At 41.7% G+C, this 23,657-nt stretch overlaps 2 protein-coding genes across 4 annotated transcripts; one reads left to right on the top strand and one right to left on the bottom strand.

Moving 5' to 3' along the window:
* Positions 1–821: 821 nt before the first annotated feature.
* LOC133320120 (apoptosis-resistant E3 ubiquitin protein ligase 1-like) lies at positions 822–16,851 on the top strand. Of its 2 annotated transcripts, none has more exons than XM_061527224.1 (13): positions 822–1,307; positions 8,041–8,206; positions 12,006–12,214; positions 13,193–13,332; positions 13,409–13,549; positions 13,675–13,783; positions 14,366–14,761; positions 14,836–15,041; positions 15,127–15,469; positions 15,550–15,695; positions 15,773–15,916; positions 16,013–16,186; positions 16,279–16,851. In XM_061527224.1, exons 1-13 carry the CDS (start codon positions 1,142–1,144, stop codon positions 16,795–16,797), a joined length of 2,859 nt encoding a protein of 952 aa, XP_061383208.1. In that variant the 5' UTR covers positions 822–1,141; the 3' UTR covers positions 16,798–16,851. The 2 variants fall into 2 exon arrangements, with proteins under 2 accessions (XP_061383208.1, XP_061383213.1); XM_061527229.1 differs by lacking the exon at positions 822–1,307 and adding an exon at positions 2,350–2,686.
* A 3,275-nt stretch (positions 16,852–20,126) lies between these two features.
* Positions 20,127–23,577, bottom strand: LOC116768448 (myosin-8-like). 2 transcript variants are annotated; one of them, XM_061527280.1, is made up of 9 exons: positions 23,559–23,577; positions 22,796–22,993; positions 22,341–22,500; positions 21,987–22,139; positions 21,628–21,691; positions 21,468–21,553; positions 21,251–21,393; positions 21,004–21,162; positions 20,127–20,568 (listed from the first exon to the last, which is right to left on the bottom strand). In XM_061527280.1, exons 2-9 carry the CDS (start codon positions 22,834–22,836, stop codon positions 20,475–20,477), a joined length of 900 nt encoding a protein of 299 aa, XP_061383264.1. In that variant the 5' UTR covers positions 22,837–22,993; positions 23,559–23,577; the 3' UTR covers positions 20,127–20,474. The 2 variants fall into 2 exon arrangements, with proteins under 2 accessions (XP_061383264.1, XP_061383262.1); XM_061527278.1 differs by lacking the exon at positions 23,559–23,577 and adding an exon at positions 23,253–23,412.
* Between the last annotated feature and the right edge of the window lie 80 nt (positions 23,578–23,657).

The raw sequence follows: 23,657 nt of genomic DNA, 5'->3' as shown, positions 1-23,657 counted from the left end.
TCCTGGAGAATGCATGTAGGAATAGAATAATATTTAAATAAAACATTAAGCTTCCTTTTAAAATTTTTTTGAATACAATTTTTTTAGCTCAAATTTGCATCGTCACTTTACATACGGAATCTTATAAGTTTTATATTTATAAATATTTGAAATGTATATTTTTATCGAAGGTTATTGAAGGAGAAACGGCCAATATGTTTATGGATGGAGCATTGGTGAGTTGTGAGGTTGTTCTTAGAGAGAGTAGTATTTACAATGTTTTTTTTTAACCCAGAAAATTATGAGATGTTAATTTTGCTTAAATAAAAATGTTTGTGAAATATTTTGAAATAAAATAAAATAAAATAACAAAAAATAAATAAATAATTAAAATGATGAAATCGCCAAAACAGTCCATTTACAATTACAGATAGTGTTTTTTAAAGGAAGGGAAGTGATGTGCCTACGTTTTATATATTATGATGTTATTAATGTAAGCGAAAATCACCTTCCGTATTGGCACTTAGAAACAAACCGATATTCGATATGTTACATACTAAATAAATAAATTATTATATTTGTATCGACAGTCGCCATCGGAACTTAGCACTGTAAACTCGTCTCAATGATTAATATGTAAATTATAATATAACAATACATATATATACTAGATTGCTTTTTCATTACATCAACTACAAGACAATTAGGCAAAAGATGTTCTTAACCAAGGAGAAGCACCGCCTCTCCAATCATTAACATACGTAGTTAATTACACACAAAAATATTATCTGTTTACAAGACGAGATTTGAACTTTGATCTTTTTTTATTTGATCTTACGTCGGAGTGGTGATTTATGTTCAGTCCCTAATTTGGAGATAATAAGATATTGAAACTATTAAAACTTTTTAGTCCTCAACGACTTTAAAGAATAGAAACTACTTTATTTCAAACTGTATTTCAACGAGGAGATTTAATTTAAATATATTTTTAATTTTGCTTTAATTTTTAGCAATCCTTGCAAATGATTGTTTTCGCTAAAAATTGCTTTTGACATATGTCAGATGTGACGTTTGTGCATGATACAAACTATTACATATATGGGTGTAGCAATTGTTGTTTGTTTTCCTAAAAACTATGTAATGATGACTAAAAGTCCGTATTATGTTAAGTAGAATAAATTACTGTGGTAATGTTTTTATTTTGTTAACTCTCATTTATATAACCAGATTAGTTTTAAGTGAGATATTTGAAGATAATATTTCTGAAGTTGACGAGTGGCTGGAACAAAATGATCTCGGAGAATATAAGAAATTATTCAAAGATCTCGGTGAGTAGAGTAATGAAAAAAATAGGCGTATTTGTTTTGGTTTTATTAAGAGCTGTTTACATTGTTGGTTTATAAATAGTAGGCTAATGAATGCATATAGTGAATAATAGAGAAATATTTTAACAACTAACATAAATATTTATATATTTCTCTAAAAATTGAAAAAAATATCTAAACTTAAGTGAAGATTATATTGTTAATTTATTTTTTAGTTATGTATAATATATTTTGTTCATATAAAATGTATTCACATCTTTTAATAAAATAAAATTGAGACTGGTGTGTGTGATAGAAAATAAATTTTAATTTGACAGAGAACACATAGAAAATTTTATGTGAAATAAAAAATACAAACACACATAGCTACAGCTCATAGCCATGACCATTAAGTTCTTATACTAAACACAAAATATACAAGTATTCTTCAATTAAAAACTCAACTGTATGTTTATAAGTAATGAAATAAATACTTATAAGAGAACATATTTTTTATAACGGCAATCATTCAAAATTAAATGATTGTATCTTTTGTACGGCTCAATCCTTAACACAAACAAAGTAGGTTTTCCTTTGGTCGTGTTCCAGTATGTGTACAAGATGCTCCGGCATGTCGAGGCCACATCAATGACTGTGTATAAATATAATGCAACAACTATTAATGCACTTTCTCCTTTAATTGTGACATCAAATCCCCAATCCCCCTTCACTCGTCAGTATTGAGGATCCAGGAGAGCCTATTAAATAATTGTTAAGCTGCTCTTTAATTCTGATGATTTCTGCAAAAAGTTATTCAACTTTACACTAGTAATTTGTCATTCATTTAGATACTGTGTAGTTTTAATTATTCTTCAGTAGTTTTATAGTTAGTTGTTGAATTGTTTTTTCGTTTTATTGTCAGGCCTTAATTACGGTAGATCATAAAAGGTTTTAGTTTGACTAGCTACACAGTGACGTCACTTCCACTCCCCCATCCCCCCGTTCCGACGGGGGTGTTTCCCGCCCGTCTCACCCAAAGGCCGTTAGTCCTCAGTCGCGCCGCAACCTTTGTGTTGCGAGGACACTTCCAACCATATGCATATCCTTCTACATCACTCGCTGTAAACTAATGTCAATGTAATGTGATAAAAAAATATATAATTAATATTAACTATCGTGTTTGATCCCTGGGGAAGTTCGGAAGCGAACTTTGAATATAACATCTCATATAATTTAGGCGAAGAGCACAAAGAGTCAGAGGTGTATATTTCGGTAAATCCGTATCGTAGTATCAATTATGTGGCAGTTCGAGGACTCTGAAATATGCTCCATAGGGATGATCCATCCTTCCAACAGCAGACACTCGGGGCTGTCGCTGCTGTCGGGGATGTCCACCTTCTCAGGTAATGGTGTCGAGCCACTCTGTGACTGGCAATCCTTGGATGAGAATCAACTGACTTATTACGTTATGTTCATGTAAACTATTTCGTTGTTTAAACTTATATTATTAGTTTCAAAGGCTGTCAGTGATCACAAGAGTTCGCTTACCACAAGTTTACACCGTCACACTGCACACAGAGCGTTAACAGTTTTTGATTATTAATCTAAGGACATTACAGTATTAACGTAGGCTGTTAACTTAGAAACGCGAAACAATTCGTATGTAGTGCTAGAGAAAACTCGTCCTAAGCGTACGGGTTTCCATTGTAATAGACATTCTAATTAAACCGTATCACATATTTAGTTTTGTTGTTTAAATTTATTAAAAACACCTGTTCATTGTTTTTGAAAATTCCTATTTAATAGAATATTTTTCAAGCTCCAATACACTGTTTTCGTAATGATTTATTTATCGAACATCTATGAAATTTATTTTCATTAAATAAATCTTCGTAAAGTTTTTGAATATGAGTTCGTTTATATTAACTTCTAGGTCTCGTAAGGTTCTATATATTACAAACAAACAAAAAAAATAAGCAGTGATATTATTCGTCTGTATATAAACCTTGTATCGCGATGTTCGAAGCGAGGGAATATTAATTAAACGTTGTAAGTTTGTGAACGGTACGCTTAATACGAGTGCGTATTACACTGCACACGAACAGATTCCCGTTTCTCATTAAATAACCTAGGTTAATATTATAATATGCGAAGATTTATGTACGATAAACTGTTAACGCTCCCTACGTGGATTGATGTATAGACTGGTGGTAAGCGTACAAATCGACTTGGTCGATATTTAGTTGAGTTTTCTTGATGTATCATATCATGCTGGACTTTTATTTTTGTCTGATACCACATAATTATATTAATTAAAAAACATAAAATTCATTAACTGATTACTTAATGTATGTAACAAAAAAGGCTATACGCTAAAGGCTAGACTGTTAAATAAAATATTTATTACCTCCTTTTTGCGAATGTCATCGCTCTTATAAAGTCAAATTCGATTTTTCGAAAATCCCTGAAAAACATTGAAAATTAGGCTATTATTAAAGGACTCATAGAGTCCAATTGAAAATTTTCCCTTATTACCTATCTGTGAGCGAGAGTCTTGTCAAACTCGGTCCAACCGTTACAGAGGTGAGCCAGAACAAAGAAACAGAGAGACAGACAAAGTATAGGTATCAGATGATGGTTCCATACGGGTTTAGTGGGAAAACTGTTCATTTTAAATTATATTCCATAGCACGGATAAAATGTGTTATGATATCAAAACACAAGTAGCAGTGTATTATATTGTATTAATCTGTGTCGACTTACTACTTAACATTTGTTATATGTAAGTCATTTTATTTAAGAGGCGCGAGTGCGGTCGAGGGCGGTAGAGGACGGTTTGTTTTCAAAGGTTGACTCAAATCATGCATGAACTTGACCTCTTTACTTTCATTGTTTGCTAACAAATTTTAAAGGCACTCGAGCCACTCTTAACCCGGACTCGGGAGTTTTACGACCAGCCTCAGAACGGCATACAGAACATCTACGAGTACGAGACTCACCGACGTTATGTTACTACTTCATAATTTTACTATAAATATCCCACAAACATATTACCTATTAAAATAGATATGTATTTGAAATTTTGTACACTCTACAGCGAGTCACACCCGAAAATCTGAATTTATTTTAAAAAGCGTGTGCTTTTAGATATTGTAGATCAACGCTAGAGTCAACGTTTCAAATCAAAAAAGTCGCTCCTCCTGATATAACTTGGGGTTGAATTCTGAGTAATTCTTTCTTATAAGAAATTTAAATAAACAAGTCTCTAGTCATGAATGAAGTACCTTAGAAATTTCGAACGAACCTGTGTGTTTTTAATAAGGCTATACAATTGTGAATCTATGTGTCCCGCCGGGTGGTTTCCGGGCGGTTCCCGGACTTTTCCACAGGCTCTGTCACCGTAACCCCGGGGCCGGTCGAAGGCCCGGTTCCCGCGTCCCATTTACGGCAACAAGTGCATCGATTGCGTAATCCGTTATTCACACATCACAGACAATATTGACTCCACCATCGAATCTCTCTTTAACTACCTCGGCTCGGAACGTCTTCACTGTTTAACAATATATGCAGGTATAGTATATTCAGCGTTTGTATGTTAAGTAACTTAAATGTCTTCGTCATCACGATGTCGGATTGAAACCGGATTCTCGATTCGGCGATGAAAACTAACATCGATATATAAAAGCACTGAGATTAATGGTTCAAGTACAGTCAACGTACACACTTGGGAATGTTATCAATTAAGAACTTTGATAATTATGATCATTACAATTGTTTTATTTTAATAAACAAACCCGATCTATAACATCCCTCGCATCACTTTCATGTTTATTTAATGTAATATATTATGTAAGTCAGAACATTAATCCACCCTCACTGAAGTGTCTTCAAGCTGATTTTAAATTTACCAGAATACATCGAGTCCCATCATTGTATACATGCCCTTACTCTTAGGAGAAGGTTCATAATTCCCGTGTTGCCAAGTAATTATTATAGGACAACATATATCTTTAAATTGTCTCGTGAGGTTCTCATTCTGTTATCAGTTTCATACAGGTCGCTGATTATTTCCATGTCTTCTTAACTGCTATCGTATTGTCTAAGACAATTTCCCCATTCCTTATCTCAGACTATTACGTTCTGCATCTTCTGGGACTGGATTTCTACATTTATTACCTAACGCTGAGTGATTACTTTCTATCCTCATTATGGTTTACTAGCATCATGAATTAAAACATTGAAATATCAAAGTTCAATATTAACACAAGTTGCCTTTCGTATTTCACTTCACCAATATAATGTCTGTACTCGATACTAACAATGTTACCTATCTAGTGATTGCCGAAGGTTTTACGAAATTTGTGTTCCAAACATTTTTATACATACATAAAGTTAAAATATCTATTAAGACAGCATCGACGCCGAGGTACAAGGTGTTATATAGAGGACTAGTGACCAATGTGCTCTCATATCACTTTTTACCTCATTGATAACTTTTTCGCATAAATCATATCATAGTCTTTATGAGCCATGTACAGCCTTACAAATTATATTATTTTGATGCTATGATTGAGGTCAACGACCACAGTTCAAACGAATGTTTTACCTTATAAAAGTACCGAAGAACCTACTGCACCGTAAACTTGTATTTATAATGTTTGTAATAACAATCCGCCTACTATCGCTTTAATTTCTTAGTTCGTGATTTAAACGCAAACTAACAGTGAGTGTACGTTATCTATATCGTTGGGTCTTTCATGGGAACTTCGAGGCCGAAGAACACACGCTATAAAACTTTACCAATCAAAAATAATGTCGTAGAACCAAAAGTTGGCAGTTATTTACTCTCGATGTTTTACCAAAACCAACCCCCGAATTGTTTATGTCTGTACACAAATGTATAAGCGTTGCTTTCACTCGTTCTTGGCGACCTGGCAAGTCGGTGCTTGGACAATATACGGCGAGATGTTATCTAATTATTTTCACTTAGTTTTTATTAAATAAATGTTCGATTGTAAACCGACTTCTACATTTTATTATAATCACAGTTGTGTGCACTGCCTTTGATGTGTAGTTTTCTTCAAATTGTTTTTCTCTTAATCGAAAAGGATCCACTATTTCACTACCCATATTAATAAATTGATAGACTAGCGACTTGTTCATGCAAATATTGGATTGTGAAACAATATTACGCTTTCATACATGTGACAAGGAAATTAAAATAGACTCAGGATGAGGAAAAGCTAACGGAAGGCCCAGAATGAGGATAGATTTATCTTCGATATGAGATGTGACAGGCAGCCTCAGTAGGGTTGTGCCACAGTTAACAGAGGTAGAGTGACTGAAACAGTTGACCTTAGTTGACAAATTAGGCAGCCATGAGATCATATCATTAATCATGTAATCGTCGTTGTGTTGTATCATGCGGTAATTCTTTGTGCAACATGTTTATAGCACTATTGATCGTCTGCATCTCTCGAACCTCCACCAGCTCTCGATGAGAGCACACTAGACCTCACAGCATATGATACATGATAAGATTATTCTCGACCTTGACCTGTGACCTTCTGAACATAGAAAAAGTAACCGTGTCATCATTCCTGAAGAGCAATTATCAGTTACTGAGCTATTCAATCCGTACGAAGTTTATTTATTCATTAGTAAATTCTGCTTTAAGCAGTGCTAATAAAAGCTGCTCAGACATTGCAGCATCGCGTCACACGATGGTTTGAAAGCTGCAGGCTCGTTAAGGGATAGTGACGTCACCCGGCGTGTCTCACGTGAACATGCAATTTTCTTCGGAAGCCTCCTTTCAGTGTCCGGTTAATAAGTTATGTAACTATTATGAATATACTATATATTATATAATGTTGGCAACTAAATATTTATAGAAATATTTGAAATTGATATAAACCTTACAAGGAAGTGTAAAGTAATGTTATATTATAAATTAAAGGAACTTTAAGTTTTCTACACAAATTTAAGTTTTAATAGACTGAGCTCTGATAGTTACGTTCTGGCTACTTGCCACTTCTACTCTAATATTCTCAATATATATATAAGTGTTACATCGTTTCTGTCTCTTCTTATATAAATAAATATTTGTATAAAAAGCTCTAAATAGAAAAGGAGGATAAATATTCATTACTATATAAGTATGTATATGTATTCAGTTACCTGTAAAGATTAGAATATTCGTATTCATTATAAGTCACACTGAAGCAAGATGGTACGAAATATTTTAATGCTCCTATTCTATAAGGACCGCGGCGGAGGTCGCCGTCGCTAAGCTACGGACCGACAACAAACTATTAGCGCCTGATGGATATACACGGTCCCAAACTTTACGCTAAACATTTGAGTCTCGACAGACTATAACAGACATCACAAAACAACGCCGCTTGCTTGATGAAAATATAAATTAATTTGATATAATACAATCGGTTTTTTCTAGTTAGTCCGTTTCATTGTTTTCTGTGGTACTAATGAACATATAAGGCATTATTTCTACTGCGACATCAATTAACATTGTTACATGTATCACTCGGCTACATCTGTTGCACCACACGGAGCGGAAACAGCGTTTTTCTTTTAGATAACTATTTTTTTTGTATGTCTTTCAATGCGCCAGGGCTACTTCGATGAAATAAATCGGTTTGAGAGTAGTTAGATAGATCGAGGGGTCGTGTTAAAAGCTTTTACTTGGCGAGTTGACACGAGGCTTGCAAGTGACATGTCGCCAACTTCTATTCTTCAGGTATATCGACGTTGTCTGGATGCGGTTCACCGGAGAACATGGAGCGCCTCCCGGAGCTGCCCGCGGCTGAGGAGCGTCGCTTGCGGCGCGCGGCCCACGTGCTGCAACAACGACTCATCCTGCGACAGTGGCTGGCCACGCACAAACTGCAACACGCTTATCCCAAGTTAGTGTCGATGGAAAGAATAACGTAGTAACAGAGTCAATTATAACAATTACATCCTGTGTCTGCTCTGACAATACATTACTCTCCATCAATCAAACGAGGGCGTCACATGTATTATCACGTCAGAACGTCAGAGCACGTTTCCTTCAACCTTTCGCTTCGAGGATCCCAGCATTCGAGGAGGAGAACCCTTCGAGGATCCCAGCTTTTAACACGGAATATTCCGCAGCAGTCCATCGTAGTAACTTTCGATGTGAATGAAAATCAGTTTCTTAGACAAGTATGTAGTCGATGAATCCAAAATCCAGGTCGCCGTTGGATTACAGAGACTTGAAGACATCTGTATGGATCTGTTAAGTGCTGATAGTGCAGGGAACCAGGATACTATTCTTAACGAGCTCGACTGTTTTAATTTCGCCTCCATCAACAACGCTCCCTGGTTCCGTGAAGTCGTTATCTTTAAGGCCGTCAGCCATTGTATTGGAGCCACTAATCACCTCATGTAATAGTCTCGAATAGAAGACACCTCGAAGGTCGCGTGACTCAAATACAAACATACCGACAGTTAAAAGTATGTTCATTAAAATAAAACTAATATTTTTCGGAGTTACTTCGTTGAGTGTGTCGAGACACATCTCGTCTGCCCGTGATCACGGTCGCTGAAAAGTAACCGAAACGTCGGGTTTATGTAGTTTTTAAAATAATAAAATTCGCGTAGTAAATCCGAAATATATTAATTTTATTTTAATAAATACTAGCGAAAACCTTAGACCTCATTAAGTATGGTTATTCCAATCGACTCATAAAAAACAGCATGAATTGGAAAATAAAATGTGCCGCAGTGCAGCGCACCTACATCTAGTCTGTTATATATGTGATTTTTAAATCTCTGTTGCCTTAGCGGTCGCTCCGACCTCATATGTAATATAAATGTCTGTATAATATCTGAACGTCTGTCGCATATCGATAGCACACGTTCATGTTTTACATAATTCAACTTTCCTTTCACATTCTTCGTGTTGCGTTGACAACTCTCCGCTATATTTATTTGAAGACATGAAACGTGAGTGTTCGTGAGTGAGTGTGTGTGATAACATACGTATTAACGTTTGTTCGCGTATTACGAGTCTATATAAAACATTCTTAAAATTTTCCCTTTTAATATTTCTGCTCTTTTTAATTATAAATATCAAATATATCTCCGACAAACAAAGCCTTAAAAATAAGCGCTTAAAATAGAACACTCCATTGTGGGAAATTCCTTTCAGCGTGATGGACGAACCAATTTGCATGCGACATTTTTAATTTAGCTCGAACCATATCTCGGTTTCAGCTGTTCCTATAACAAGAGTTGAATATTTTTTCGTAAAATATAAAAAAATATATGAAAATATATGAAAACCAAGATGTAAACTACATTGTTAGAGTACATTCATAGATGACGCGGATTAGGTGATGTTTAGGCCAACAACCGTTCAAATGAGATGTTTAGGTGAATGGGAGCACAGCTTCGAGGAGTTCCGAGGAGACGAGATCAAACGGAACTGAGACGTTTAGTTGAAATGTTATCATGTGTCAATAACAGGAACACATTACAAACGCTACGTTTTCTATTCTCGATATCCAATAAGGCCGCTCGTGTCTTGAGAGAGCAAGTTGTGTTCAGATCAGTTTAAAGTTTCTAGCCGATCCGCTTACGTCAAACCGAAATGTTCAGAGGCAAGTGTTGCCAAAGACTTCGGAACAATAAAAAGTTTACCTTCGAAGCGTTTCATATTAGAATGCGAGGACTTATACAGTGTAGCGCCTGCTCCGTCGCTGGAAGTCTGCTATAGTTTGTTTTGTATCTGTAAAAGATGGTTGCCAATTCGACAAGTACGATTAGTTATTAGTGCTATTCGCATTGATTTTAATACTTATTGCTCATCTTAATAAGAATTTAATTATATCACTGCAAAGTCTTTTTTACTTATCTTTAGTGGCCATTAAAAAGGAAAGCTTTGTTTTTAAACTGCTTTCTTAAGTAACTAACATTAGGGATGCAGAAAAAAGGGTATACGTCTGTGCAGATATAAAAAAAAATGTCACAAACAATGTTGCCACTGGTCAGTGAAGAGAGTGAATACTTGGTAATTGTGAATGCAGTGAGTGTTAATGAGCCCCGGAGCATCCTTGGTAGATCGAAAGCGCATTAGTTCAGGAGACGTCGCTGTTTCTAATCGGATAATCGTGTGTTAAAATGCCTCGTGTGTAGTCGGAGAGCTTAACGCCGGCTTACAAGTTACATGACTAGGCACTGAGTTTTAAATACAATTTACAGTTTGCAGACAGCTATAAGATAGGTTTCTTTGTTCGCACTTGTGAAACACGAGTTGGCATGGGTCCAGCAATCATTTCATTTACTCAACAGCTAACCTCTATTTCTATGTATATTTAAGTTAATTCTTAATCCGATATTTCTAAAAAATCAACTTGTTATATAGCTTTTAAAGAACATAAATATTCCGTATTCCGCTTTAAAGAGATATACTCTTAATATACATAAACACAAGACAGCAGTTTAGTCATTGAATCTCGTTCAGTTTGTAATCCCGCTCGCAACTCTCCCTGAATATTATATGATCACCGAAAGCCTCCCACGCCCGATACAGAATCCGACCGATTCCCTTTCATATTGCACAATAGCTTCTCCGTTTACTCCCTAATGATTTTTTTAAATAAACCATTACCTTTTAAAAACCGACAAGTTGGTTTCATTTCAGTTTAAAATGATTTCTTTATTTAGAGGACATCAATCACTCTGATATAAATATTCCCAAATCAATGTCTAGTGTTCGCCCGGTTATGTAATAGTCAGGCAAAGTCCCCCCAACTGTATTATGTAAAGTGGAATCTGCCGGTGAAAGCTGCAAGGCGACGGTTCACAGAGCGACTAGTGTCAGCGATCCGAATATGTATATGCTGAGTGTTGATGTGATGCGAACGCGGCGCTCGAAAATTACTTATTGTTAGATGGAATGTCTCATACAATTTTAAATCAATTAATTATTATCTTTTTCATATTTTTCGTCTAAAGAATAATACTCAAGTAATTGTCACGAATGACGATAAAAAAATTGCGCCAAAAAATTTAAATATCAATATAAATCGGTATAAAGTTATGAGCACGTTCCTCGGGACGAGGGGGAGACGAGGGGGGACTGGACATCTTATAATATTTCCTTTTCGGATATTCCGTAGCATCCTATATAGCTAGCTACATGTAGAACTTCGAGTGGCGAAGTGGCTCTCCCACACCGCAGCGAGTCCGCATCGTGACGTAAATAAAATTGTCCACTTGCAACATTTTCAGTTGTCGAAAGAAATCTTTTATGTGTAAGAGATAGGTCTAGATACGACCAAACATAAGAAGGATCAGGGAATATTAATACAGTAACGTGTCACTGAAGTATGACTCGTCTTCATCATCATTAATATTAATAAGTCAGTGGATCCGGTCAGTACCTTGATCCAAACAATATTTACCAAAGGCCACTTTGTGCATCAATCAACATTAGGGCACATCAATCTCAATAACAACGTCTTCTTTTTGTTATGTTATATTCATGTACGAGACATTTTAAATATCGTAGATAGGAAAATATAAACATAATTTGTCAAAAAAAAAGGTGTGTATTCAATGTGTCATTTATATTAGATAATTATATTTAAATGAATGAAATCGGTCCTTTCGAAATGACTTTATATTATTATTAAGAGGTTTGTTTAAAATGTTTGTCTATTCATATAATGTCGCTAGACTGCTGAGCTTGGACGTGTCGTCGCTGGAGGACGTGTACTGGGTGGAGGACTCCGCCGCGAGGCACGTCATCGAGCCCAAGGACTTCAGCGTGTGGTCCACCGCGAGGCAGAGCCTCCCTACCGGCAAGGAAGCCCTGCAGTCGCTCAAGTCGGACCTGTGGAGCGCCGTGGTCAAGAGTAGCAAGCATCAGGACGCCTGGACATGGGGTGGGCACTGGACTGACATCTCTGATCTTGAATAAACACAGCTTCTATTTCATTCCAACACTTGTCGTCGTCTAGTGCGTCCTCGAGCGCGATAGCTCACCTGGTGGTCGGTGTGAGACACGTTCGTGTCCGCAAGTTCTATAATCATAAAGCTACCTACAACACACACATGACAAGCAAAAGAAAATCCCAGAGGGTATTAGTGCCTCGGCGTCCACACCGGACATATTTATTTGTTCGCGAATTAACATTCTTACTCATTTAAATGAATAAAACTCGCGAAAGTCTTAGATAACATTCATACCGTCGCGTACTCTGAGAATAAACAAAACATAGACATGGATGCTTCAGAAGTGACATTACCAAAGAAGTTGTATTGACATTGATAAAAGTTAAAACACGGCCCGGGACTTCGTTTGTCACATGTCCAGCTCGTTTAGCCGTCGCACTTTACCACTGTGTCACCGGCTCGTCCTCAACCTAGCGACATTTTTAAACGAAGTATTAGACTACATTGAGATAAAAAATAAAAGAACTATTTTTATTTTATTTGATCACATCTCTGTCGTTTCCGGAATGTTCCTAACTCGGTTGCCTCTCGATAAATTAATACTTCAAAGGTTTTTCCCAACAAGCAGTAGCAGAAAGGTGAACATTTCGTATCACCAAACGTAAAGTAACTGAAACTATTGCATTTAACAGTCAGAGAAAGGCGAGCGCTTGAATCGCTGTGACTCCAGATAGGAATAAGATATATCGGACCCTCAGCAGGGCACGCGTTAACGAGCAATCTAGTTATTCTCTTATGTTGTAAGAATAATTGAATGTTTAATGAGCTCATCCTCTGCCGCGCCGGGCTCGACGGGTCTGCCGGAGACAATGTATTGATGGTTTACGAACTGTATTATTGCGCTCCTCGGAATATTCTAACATATGAAATATTCTCAGACCTGATGATGGGGCCTTTCCGATATGTAGGTGGTATGCTGGTGGTGTCCATCTCGGTATGTGGGCTGGTGACCCTGGCAGCTATGACTCAGCCGTCCCTGGCTCCCGAAGCCAAGCACTCACTGCTGCAGTACGTCACCGGGAAGTACCTTCACCCGCCCAGCTGCAAGGTACAGGTTTTTGACGATGGTTCAGGTGGTAGAGTATTCGGTCAGAGACGATCACGAGCTCGGTTGACGTTGGCAGGTGGAGTGGGGCTGGGAGGAGCCACAGGCTGTAGGCGAGACGATGTGCTTCACTGTGCACTGTTACCAACGAAACGGGCAGCCTTACCCGGTGTGCGACACGGACGACCTGGTCGTACACATCTCACACGGGACCAGGAAGGTGACTTGTGGGATCACGTTGATAAAGAACATTCTGACAGATTCCATCACTATCTTTGGAGAATCGCACGAAGTTAAGATTATTTCTAGAGATTCAGCCGTCCGAATGTATAATCTGTGTTCCAGATAGCGGCGGTCGTAGAGCTGGGATCTGGCGACCCTGCCAAGGCGCACACCGCGCGGGTCAAGTTCACCGTGAGGACCGCCGGGGTGTACGTCATCAACATACTGATCGGTGGGTCTGATCAGAGACTGACCAACTGTTACTGGCAGCTTATTTTCCGGCTACGGCCTGTGACTTACAGGGTAATAAGTGGCTCCAATGTCTGAAATGTTTTTTCTGCTCTGTCGATGTGCTACCATCAATGGTATAAAGATTGGGATGCGAGGAAAGGTCAGGAGTTAAGAACTCCTACATAACAAAACGCAGACAAAGGGACTGTTATGTGAAAGGTGGCAAACGACCAGACGGCCCACTTGGTGGGCAGTAGCCACCGTCGCCCATGGACAAGCGCAACATCTCTATTGCGGATGCGTTGCCAACCTTGGTTTTATAGGAATAGGGAGGGGTGGGAAAAAGGAAATGACGGGAAATAAGGAAAGGAAAGGAAAATAGGGAAAGGTCAACCGGCTCTCTCACTCATCGGACGAAACGTAAACATTAAAGGCTACTTCACGCCGATCTTCTGTGAGAGGGTGGTACTTCCCCGGACGAGCCGGCCCATGTTCGATTTGCAGCTAGGCTCATGACATGACTACAGCTAGGCTCTACCACCTACTAAATTAATTATTATAACGTGAATGTTGTGTGGCGCAGGCGGACAAGTCGGTGCGGGCGGACCTCACCGCAAGTGGTTCAGTGCGGGCCGTGTGGAGGCGCGGCGGTCGCGGGTGGGCCGAGCGCGGGCCCCCCTCGTCTGCACGGAGCACCGCCCGCGACGTCTCCACCTCCACCCGCGGGACCGCTTCGACAACCCCGCGGCCCTGCAGCACCCCGCGGCGCGCGGCTTCACGGTCCACCTCTCCCCGCTCGGTGATCCGAGCGGTGAAGCCGACCCCGAGCTAGACGCGGCCGCCGCCATCGAGTACGACTCTGTCGAGCGCCGGGTCAGCGTGGCGCTGTGCTTCCCGCGCGCTGGCGTGTTCCGCGCAGCCGTTCACTACGAGGGAGCGCTCCTGCATAACGGGGAGTTCGATTGTATCGTCCTCACAGGTGCGGACGCCGTTACTGTCTCGATTTTTCCGAATGGCCGCGATCTGGAAACATCCATCATTTCTTTACCTCAGCGGCCGACACGGAAACCGTTCAGCGCCAGTTGGGTTCTCGGCGCGGCGCCACGTGGGAGGCTCGCACGGTGGGTCCGAGCTCCCCGTCCGCACGACCTCGCCGTGTCCTGTGCGTGCTCAGCGCTAAGCAGCTGCTGCTCAAGGACTACTTTCTCAGATTCATTCCTAAACGCATCACTTCGTTTCGGCTCTGTCCATCGACAAAGGTATGGAACAGAAGTTGCGTCAGTAACGACCGTTAGCCTCCCGCTTCTTACTTATTTGTTGTCTGTCGTTTGACCTCTGTTCTAGCTAATTCTGAGCCCGCGGCCCGAGGGCACGGGTCCGGGGGGCGAGCTGACGCTAGACGACGGAGTGCAGCCGCCCCTCACCCTGTACTGCGCCCAGCGGGACCTGCTGGCCGCTACATTCACTCAGCTCCTGATCGCCAACTGCGGAGGCGAAGACAGTTTTAAAAACAAGCAGGACTACTTCTACAGCGAGGTGCGCAAGGCCCACGCGCGTCTGCCGCACGACAAGCTGCCGCTGCGCGTGTCTCGCGCCGACCTCCTGCGCTCCAGCTTCAAGGCCACCAAGCACTTCACTTTGGCCGACTGGTGCAAGAACTTCGACGTCACCTTCCAGGGCGAGCAGGGTGAGTGGTGCTCGAGGCGGCCGAGTCTCCATCGACTGTTATATAGAGACTTGTATAGAGTAATGTCATGGTGGTGTCAGGCGTGGACTGGGGCGGCGTGAGGCGCGAGTGGTTCTCCCTGCTGTGCGGGAAGCTGTTCGACGCGCGCTGCGGCCTGTTCGTATCGTGCCAGGACTCGCCCGCCGGCCTGGTGCATCCCAACCCCGAGAGGCCGGCGCATCTCAAGGTCTGTATGGTAGCACGCGACCTGTACTGGACGCGGACCGCAGCCGTGTGGCCCGTACTGATGGGATCTCGCCTCAGTTGAAGCACTTCGAGTTCGCCGGACGGGTGGTCGGGAAATGTCTCTACGAGAGCGCGCTGGGGGGCGCCTACAGGCAGCTCGTGCGAGCGAGGCTCGCGAGGTCTTTCCTGGCACAGATCATAGGACTGCGCGTGCACTACAAGGTTACTATGGACTCGAGTGATCGATTGACAAATAAAGATTTTGCTCGCAATAGGTGCGGTACATTAAACGTCTCAACAAACAATAATTTCCTTTAGTACTTCGAACAAGACGACCCGGAGTTGTATTTGTCCAAAATTAAGTACATCCTGGAGACGGATCTGGACGCGTCCGACTCGCTGCCGGAGATCTACTTCTCTGACGACGTCTACGACAGCAGCGGCCGCCTGCTGGAGACCAGGGACCTGGTGCCCAACGGCTCCACCATCAGGGTGAGTGTCAGCACATTAGAGAATCAGGAACGGGTTTATCTGACGTGGTGTATCGGTCACCTGCAACTTTCTGTCGTTTTGACCCCTCCCAGGTCCGCAACAGCAGCAAGCTGCAGTATCTGGACGCCCTGGCCCAGTGGCGACTGGCGGCTCGCTGGCGGCCCGAGACCGACGCCTTCCTGCGAGGCCTGACGCTGCTGGTGCCCGACCACCTGCTGGCCATCTTTGACGAGAATGAGCTGGAGCTGCTCATGTGCGGGACGGGCGAGCTGTGCGTGGCGGACTGGCGCGCGCACGCGCTGGTGTCGGGCTCCGGGCGCTCGTGGGAGCGGCGCCTGGGCTGGCTGTGGGCGGCCGTGGGCAGCTTCAGCGGCGAGGAGCGCGCACGCTTGCTCCAGTTCACCACAGGTTGCTCGCAGCTGCCGCCGGGCGGCTTCCGGGATCTCAGCCCGCGCTTCCAGATCGCCGCCGCGCCCACGCACGGAGCGCTGCCGACCGCACACACCTGCTTCAACCAGCTGTGTCTGCCGGACTACGACTCCTACGACCAGCTCGTCCGGGCACTGCTGTGGGCCATCAACGAGGCCGGCGAGGGCTTCGGCATGATCTGAACGTCCACACAAACTTACGAGTACTACGACGGTTAGAGCGGCGGGGGCGGGCGGGGACGGGCGGGGGCGGGCGGGGACGCATCAAGAGCTCGACAGATACAGACAAGAATCTTGAGATATTTCATTTTGTTTAATATTCACGAATATAATGTGTGTTCATGGTGTCGTCCGCCCCGCTCCGCTGCCCCCGCCCCGCTGCCCCCGCCCCGCATCTCCCGCTGCCCGCAGGCCGGTGTGTGTTGAATAACCCTCTGTTATTTTCCTGAGCCGCCGGTTCAGAGCTCGTGTTATTTTCCCGCTCCTCTCTATGTTCCGATCGCACTCTCTGTAGATGTCGTAGTGATAATTCTCGAACCACGAGCCGTGGACTGCTCCAGCTTCGGTGGAACCTGCTCCATGTAGTCCTGGCCGTTAACTAGCCGAGCCGTAGTCAGGTAGTCGTAGAAGTTGTAGCTGAAACATATTGTTGAACGTAACGCTAGGTCGAGTATCCTAGACTAAGAAGATTTCCGTCAACGTCTGCAAGTGGCGGCGGACGGAGTGCTGTAACCTGTTCCTGCCAATGTGAATCGTCCGCGGCGAAGGAATTGATAATGTGTATGTTGAATGCGCGACAATAATGTTGACCCAGAGGTCAGAGGACCTCGCTTTACTTCAAGCACAAGTTAGGGCTGGACTCACGGCGGGCTCTCGACGTGACTCGTCAACGTGCAGCTGATGTGTTCACCCCTGGCAGTGTTTCTAGAATATACCAAAGCGTTATCTGCGATATTTCCCGAACGATCTCATGAGAGGCTGTTTGTGTGTCGTTCTGTTTTGTTATTATAACTGTTGAAGGTCGTGTCCGCTACAGCGTCTCGCACAGAGCAGTGTACTCGTATGCGAGATCTCTCCCCGCGGACTCCAGTCAGGCTCCCATGATATCGACGATAATCACAAATGTATCACATCGCACAACTATATATAACCTATCATGAGAACTCAAAACATATAATCTAGAAAAAAAATGTATTCCATGTATATAATCCGAGATTATGAAACGACATCACATAGTCTTATTAAACCTCGGTCCCCCTAGCGATAGTTTGAACAGTTAATACGCATAAAGATGTTAACTTTGTGTAAGAGATGAATCCGACTTATGTTACGACAATTACTAACAGAAATAATACAAAAAAAAAGATTATCAATGAATATGGAAACAAACAGATATTGCAGGTTGTAAAAATAACAGCCAAAAAAAAAACTAATTTAAGAAAATCTAATGTACAAAAGAAGGTGGACAGTTCAGAGCGAGTAGGGTTACGAATGTAACAGGCGATAATAAAAATGAAGAGATTAAAAAAGGCATTACAACTTGTTGACACTTGTTATTCCTCCGTGAAGTCAGCGCACACTTCCTGTTCCTGTGAAGACTTCAAGTGTTAGCACGCGCTAAACCTCTCAGATACAGTCCCTGTCTGTCTGTTGCAAACGGCCTCTTTTCTTTTCCGTTTTAATTACGTTGTTCACGGGCCTCTTGAGACCGAGAGTATGTGAGTGTCAAAGAATGTCCCTCTTAGGATGAACATTTTATTATCATTTAGGGATCACTTACGTTTACACGTTGACTTGATTAATCCCAGTATCATATTTTAAACAAACAAATGTAATTAATAATTATACTATAGTATTATTTTTAATTGCCCTAAATTTATTGTTCTGTTTTTAAAAGATTTTTTTTTTATAATATGGCCTTCATCAGTGCAAAGACGTGGACAGTATATTCTGCCAGTGTCATGATTCGTTTTTTAAATTAAATATTTCAAAAACCAGTCACCCATCATCTCTCTGTTTTTATTTCGTTTTTAGTAAAAAGTTTGTTTTGGTGTCGCCTTAGCTTATATCTAGCTGCAAAGTAGATGGTCGGAAGCTGTATAATGCCTAAATCTTGGCAACACTGCATCCCTCGCGCTGGACTCAGTCCGGGTGTGTATTTTTCATTGATGGTGTCCGAGGCCTACCGTCCCGTGGACTACTTACTGTTAGATTATTCATGTTAGCATAAGGACAATTAGATGTGCCGTTATTACAACGTCTCTACTGTAACGACAGAATTTTTTCCAATAGATTTATAAAAACAATATTTCTTTCAAGTGTATGCAGTGTTGCGTTAATTGTTATATTTCCAAAAAAATATCCAAAGCTTTCCTCGACACAGCACGTCCGACACTTGTGGTCTTGTTTAAGGTAAGCCGTTAATATTAACTTTAGCTTATATTGCCTAAGTCATTATTTTTGTATTCCTACCAAGGACTAGTCATTTCGTCGTAATTTACCAAATATTTATTATAATTATCAAATTCCCAGCTTTTTTCGTCAATGCAAGTTAAGAACAATTATGTTGGTAGAGATGAGAGCAGCTTCTTTCACATGGCAACATTTTATATGAACATTTTTTAAAAATTGCTGTTGAAAAAAAATTTAACGTGTATGGTATGCAAAAGTGTACGGGTATTCTTAAATGTATGAACGTGTGTAATATCAACGCGGCCTAATCAGTAGCATTCGATTCCGATGTAATGTGTTTGTAGTTGGTTGAATAGAATTGTAAGACTGAAAAAATAAATAATTACAGAAAATTATTTGTTTGTTATTTGCCTCAACGCACTTCCTCGTCCTCGTTTGATGTCTACGTCGGCGGCGGCTGAAGACCGCGCCGTGTGGCGCTCGTAACTATTCTCCATACGAAGTAAACCACAAAACATCGATTGATATGAAGTAGGAACGCCATCCGTAAATGAAATAATTAAAGGCAACTATTTTGTCGATTTGTCTTTTCACCTCGCATGCAAAACATGATATCTTAAATAGTAGTAAAAAAAATTTACTTACAAAACCTGAAAGCTTGTAAATCCGTTCTAAATATCGATATAAACAATTTTTGACAAGTTATTCAATAGATTATCGAAATTGGAAGCGAAAAAAGGACAGAGATGCCCGCGGATCACTCGAAAGAAGACTCGAGTTCATCCACAGACAATACAAACATGATCTATTTACTAAAACACGACATTAGTGATTCATCGCAGTGTGTTGCCCCTGACCTTGTTTATTCATTTCGATTAAAGACAATGAAAAGCATTTATCGTATAATTAATATTAAAAATCTATTTTATGTCTGTCAGTGTATTATGTGTCTTATATTATTTTGAAAATTATTTTACAAACTATAAAAATTGTTAAATAAATCCGGGTGAACTCTCACAAGCGTCCCGTTCGAACTATTGACGGTATTAAAGACTTTCGTATGTTAACCCCTCTGATATACTGATAATAATTCAAATAAGTCAAATAACAACATTTTATTAACATTACTAAAACCACAGACTTATAAAACTAAAACAGACTTACCTAAAAACATCGCAACTTGACCTAATACAATATATTATAAACGAACCACGCTCAGTACATACTTACCAAAGACTCATTGTAAACGCCGTCCAAACCAAGCAACTATAATGCCTAAGATAAAAAAAAGTCTCGAACTGTCACAAGAGGAACGCTTTTAACATTGACATTTGTGTTGTGTTCTAAATGTGACGGAGCCACGGAATGTTAAAAAGTGGTCGGGCAATATAATGCGAGCTGACATGCCGCTACGAGGAGGCTCGTCCGCCTTCAGCCGGAGCAGGAAGTCAACAGCCGTGGCGGGCGGGGGTGAGCGACCACAGCACGGTCTGGGACACGGACATCGGCCGCCGTATCCACGACCTCGCCGCGCACAGCAGCCTGCCAGGACGGAACACACGTACGGAACGTCTTCCTCACACAATATGCGGACATAGTTTCATAATAATCAGCGTGCGTAGTCCGAGCTCGAATTGTCACACATTACTATAACGTGTGAAGACTTATGATACGTTGTGTGACGATGGAAACTCGGACTTAGGAGACAGAAAAGCTTCGTGTTGAATATATATGAATAGATCTGTTACGACCGAATCTATTGTACGTCCTCAGTTTGTTTGCATATAGAAAAGATGTTTGCTGTCGTCCCGATTGTCTAACCCGTCCGACATCGATTGATCAATTATAAATATTTCTACTAATTATAATTCGAGAGAAAAAATATACAGTCGAAAACTTGTTGCTATTAAATGAAACTTAAAAAATTTAAAGAATTTTTCTTAAAATGAAGCTCGTGTGAGCCAGTGTGGTGTGTACCGTGTGAGCGAGGCGGGCCAGGCCTCCAGCTGGTCCCTCACGTGCTGCAGATCCGCCTGCAGGGCCGCCGCCTGCTCCGCGCGCGCCCTCGCCTCCGCCGAGCGACGAGACACCAGCTCCCGTAGGGAGGAGCACTCCGACAAACACTGCTCCCGCGCTCTGTGGACACTCACACGGTGATACAGACGGCCGTGACGAGAGAGAGCTTAAGAAATGTTATGGACTCCTAAGAAGCACGTGTTCCTACTCGGTCTCTTCGGCCAGGCGCTGCTCCGTCTGCTGCAACAGTTCGCCTCGCTCGTCCAGCCTCCTCCTCAGCGCCGCCGCCTGCGCCTGGCAGCTGCGGACGATGACCTTGTGCTGGGACAGCTCGCCCTCCAACTTGTCCACCTGCAGTCGTGGGGACAACGGAGATGGGTTAGTACATCCTTCACCATCAACGTCATTTCCGTCCTGAACCCCACCTTGTCCTGTTCCTTTTTCAGCTGTTGCTCCAGCCTGTGAGCCGCAGCGCGCGTGTTCTCGAGCTCGTTGCGACTGTTCCGCCAGCCTGGAGCGTGATTAGTATTTAGTATCACTCTCTATGTCTCGTGAAGACGTCGTCACTCGTGCGAGGAAGCTTACCGATACTCATCTCGGAGGCGCGGTCCTCGGCCGCGCTGACGTCCTTCTCTAACGCGACCTTCTCCTGACAAAGTAATAACTATGATAAAATATATATAGTGAAATATTCGTCTATCGTAGTTGCTACAGAAACTACAACACGAGAATCGGGAGGAGGCGGAGACGACGCCGGTCTACACTGATGAATCTTTTCTAGCACATGGAGGGAGATTGTGTATTTAAATATAATTCAAGCATTACTCTAAATCGCATCAACGCCATAGACATATTAAACGTTAAAACCAATTCCTAGTTAAAACAAATACCAAGCGCTGACTATTCCCTAACATTAAGAAGGAAGACCTTCGTTCGCCACAGACCTTCTCTAGCAGCGCCTTCTCCTCCTCCTTGTCCCTCAGCATCTTCTTCAGTCTGTCCAGCTCCCTCATGGCGAGGCGGACCTTGGCCGTGTCTGACTCCAGCAGTGACTTGAGCGCGGACACCTGCAGCCGGAGACGTTCCGAACAGCTCACCTGACATAATGACATTAATAAACAGCATGCACTATTTACGGTTGAGTTTTCACGAAACCATAATGTGGTGTAAACGAGGAATGAGTAATAACAATAGTAAGTTAAGTCCGACCGATACTTTTATTGCCACTACGTTATACTCAGGCCGAGCATCTTTACATCATGTTTTCATCACCCACCATTGAACCAATTCCTCCATACCTGGAACTCGAGCGTCTTCCTCATGAACCGTATCTCGTGCCTCCTCCTCCTCCAGGCCGCCAGCAGCATGAACCGCGCCACCCTGGCCCCCGCTCGCTGTTCCACGGACCCCGCCACCGCCACCTTAGCGGCAGGTCGGCCCGTGATGTCCTGGACAGTTCTGTGATCCGAACTCCTTGGTTATTATCGTTCCAGATAACTCTGGAACTTACAGCAGCGCGCAATATGGACAATCTATGTATTGTATTCTACAGATGCTATTCTGTGTAATGATTTTGTCGTTCGTAAGTCACGTCCAAGGAATCTCATTTGTGCAGAAAAGATAATGTCCTCAAAGTTAAGCTAAATTAATAAAATGTTTTAGATTTGTGATATTTTATAGTCATGGTATAATCAGCTAATGAGCCAAGAGATATCTTTTTTTTTTTTTGTTCTGAATCTTGTCTACAACGTACTTTTCTCTCTTGATTCTCTTGGTGGGTGTGAGGTCCTCCATGGAAGCAGCCTTGGTCTTTATCTTGTGCCTGGGGGCTGTGTACTCCTCCAGGCAGCTCTTGATCCGGTCGAAGTGGACGCTGGGCGCGGCAGGCTTCGCCGTGAATTTGTTGACTGGAGTCAGAAATAACTGCTTCCTGACATGCGGTCTGGTCCGTCTGGAGACATGGTATAACACTGATCACTTCAAACTCATGACAACTCGCGAAAACGACACTACTTCCAAAAACAAAACCCTACATCAGAGCGAGACAAATAGTAGATTGCAGGCAGCAGCGACTTGAACTGAAATGACAGTCTAAGGATTCATAGTCTCTAGATCTTCATTTAGCTATGACTGCATAATTCAGCTATATGTACTTAGAAGTCGCGTTATCTTAGAAACGATTGTTTTATGTTTCAATATTCATGACTTACCACAAAGGATAAAATTTGTGCCGAATATATAGCTACATTATATTATATTAAATTTGTAAGGATCTGGCAACCCGAGCATCAGCGAGGCTTACAATCCCAAACAACAAAGACATTCCTGGTAAATTAAGTATGTAAACATTTTCTATCCGTGAGTCTCAACAGAGACTAATCACTGCAATCATTATATTGGCGAATAGAATCCTTCCATGTTGACCATACGTGGATCAATACCAGTTTTTAATAATTTTCCTTAAACAATAATTTCATTCAAGTATTACGAGTCTTAAGCTACTTCGTTTCTTTTACCTCGTGTCTCATCTCATGTGGCATTAGTGATGCGGCCGGTTTCCCATGACGTGGAATCGACACACGAGGAAAATGACACGATAATAGTGTTATTATAAT

The sequence above is a fragment of the Danaus plexippus genome, chromosome 4, assembly GCF_018135715.1.
Source record: "Danaus plexippus chromosome 4, MEX_DaPlex, whole genome shotgun sequence".
Taxonomy (NCBI): domain Eukaryota; kingdom Metazoa; phylum Arthropoda; class Insecta; order Lepidoptera; family Nymphalidae; genus Danaus; species Danaus plexippus.
Note: the sequence above shows the minus strand (reverse complement) of the source record. Positions and strands in the feature narration are given on the sequence as shown.

Excerpts from the sequence above, each read along its gene's own strand:
- LOC133320120 (XM_061527224.1), top strand. The coding sequence starts at position 1,142 with ATGTTAAGTAGAATAAATTACTGTGGTAATGTTTTTATTTTGTTAACT. Across the intron at positions 8,207-12,005 it reads CTGCAACACGCTTATCCCAA|ACTGCTGAGCTTGGACGTGT; the intron begins GTTAGTGTCGAT and ends TAATGTCGCTAG. Across the intron at positions 15,696-15,772 it reads AGAGGCCGGCGCATCTCAAG|TTGAAGCACTTCGAGTTCGC; the intron begins GTCTGTATGGTA and ends ATCTCGCCTCAG.
- LOC116768448 (XM_061527280.1), bottom strand. The coding sequence starts at position 22,836 with ATGGAGGACCTCACACCCACCAAGAGAATCAAGAGAGAAAA. Across the intron at positions 22,140-22,340 it reads GGAAGACGCTCGAGTTCCAG|GTGAGCTGTTCGGAACGTCT; the intron begins GTATGGAGGAAT and ends TCATTATGTCAG. Across the intron at positions 21,692-21,986 it reads AGAAGGCGCTGCTAGAGAAG|GAGAAGGTCGCGTTAGAGAA; the intron begins GTCTGTGGCGAA and ends TTACTTTGTCAG.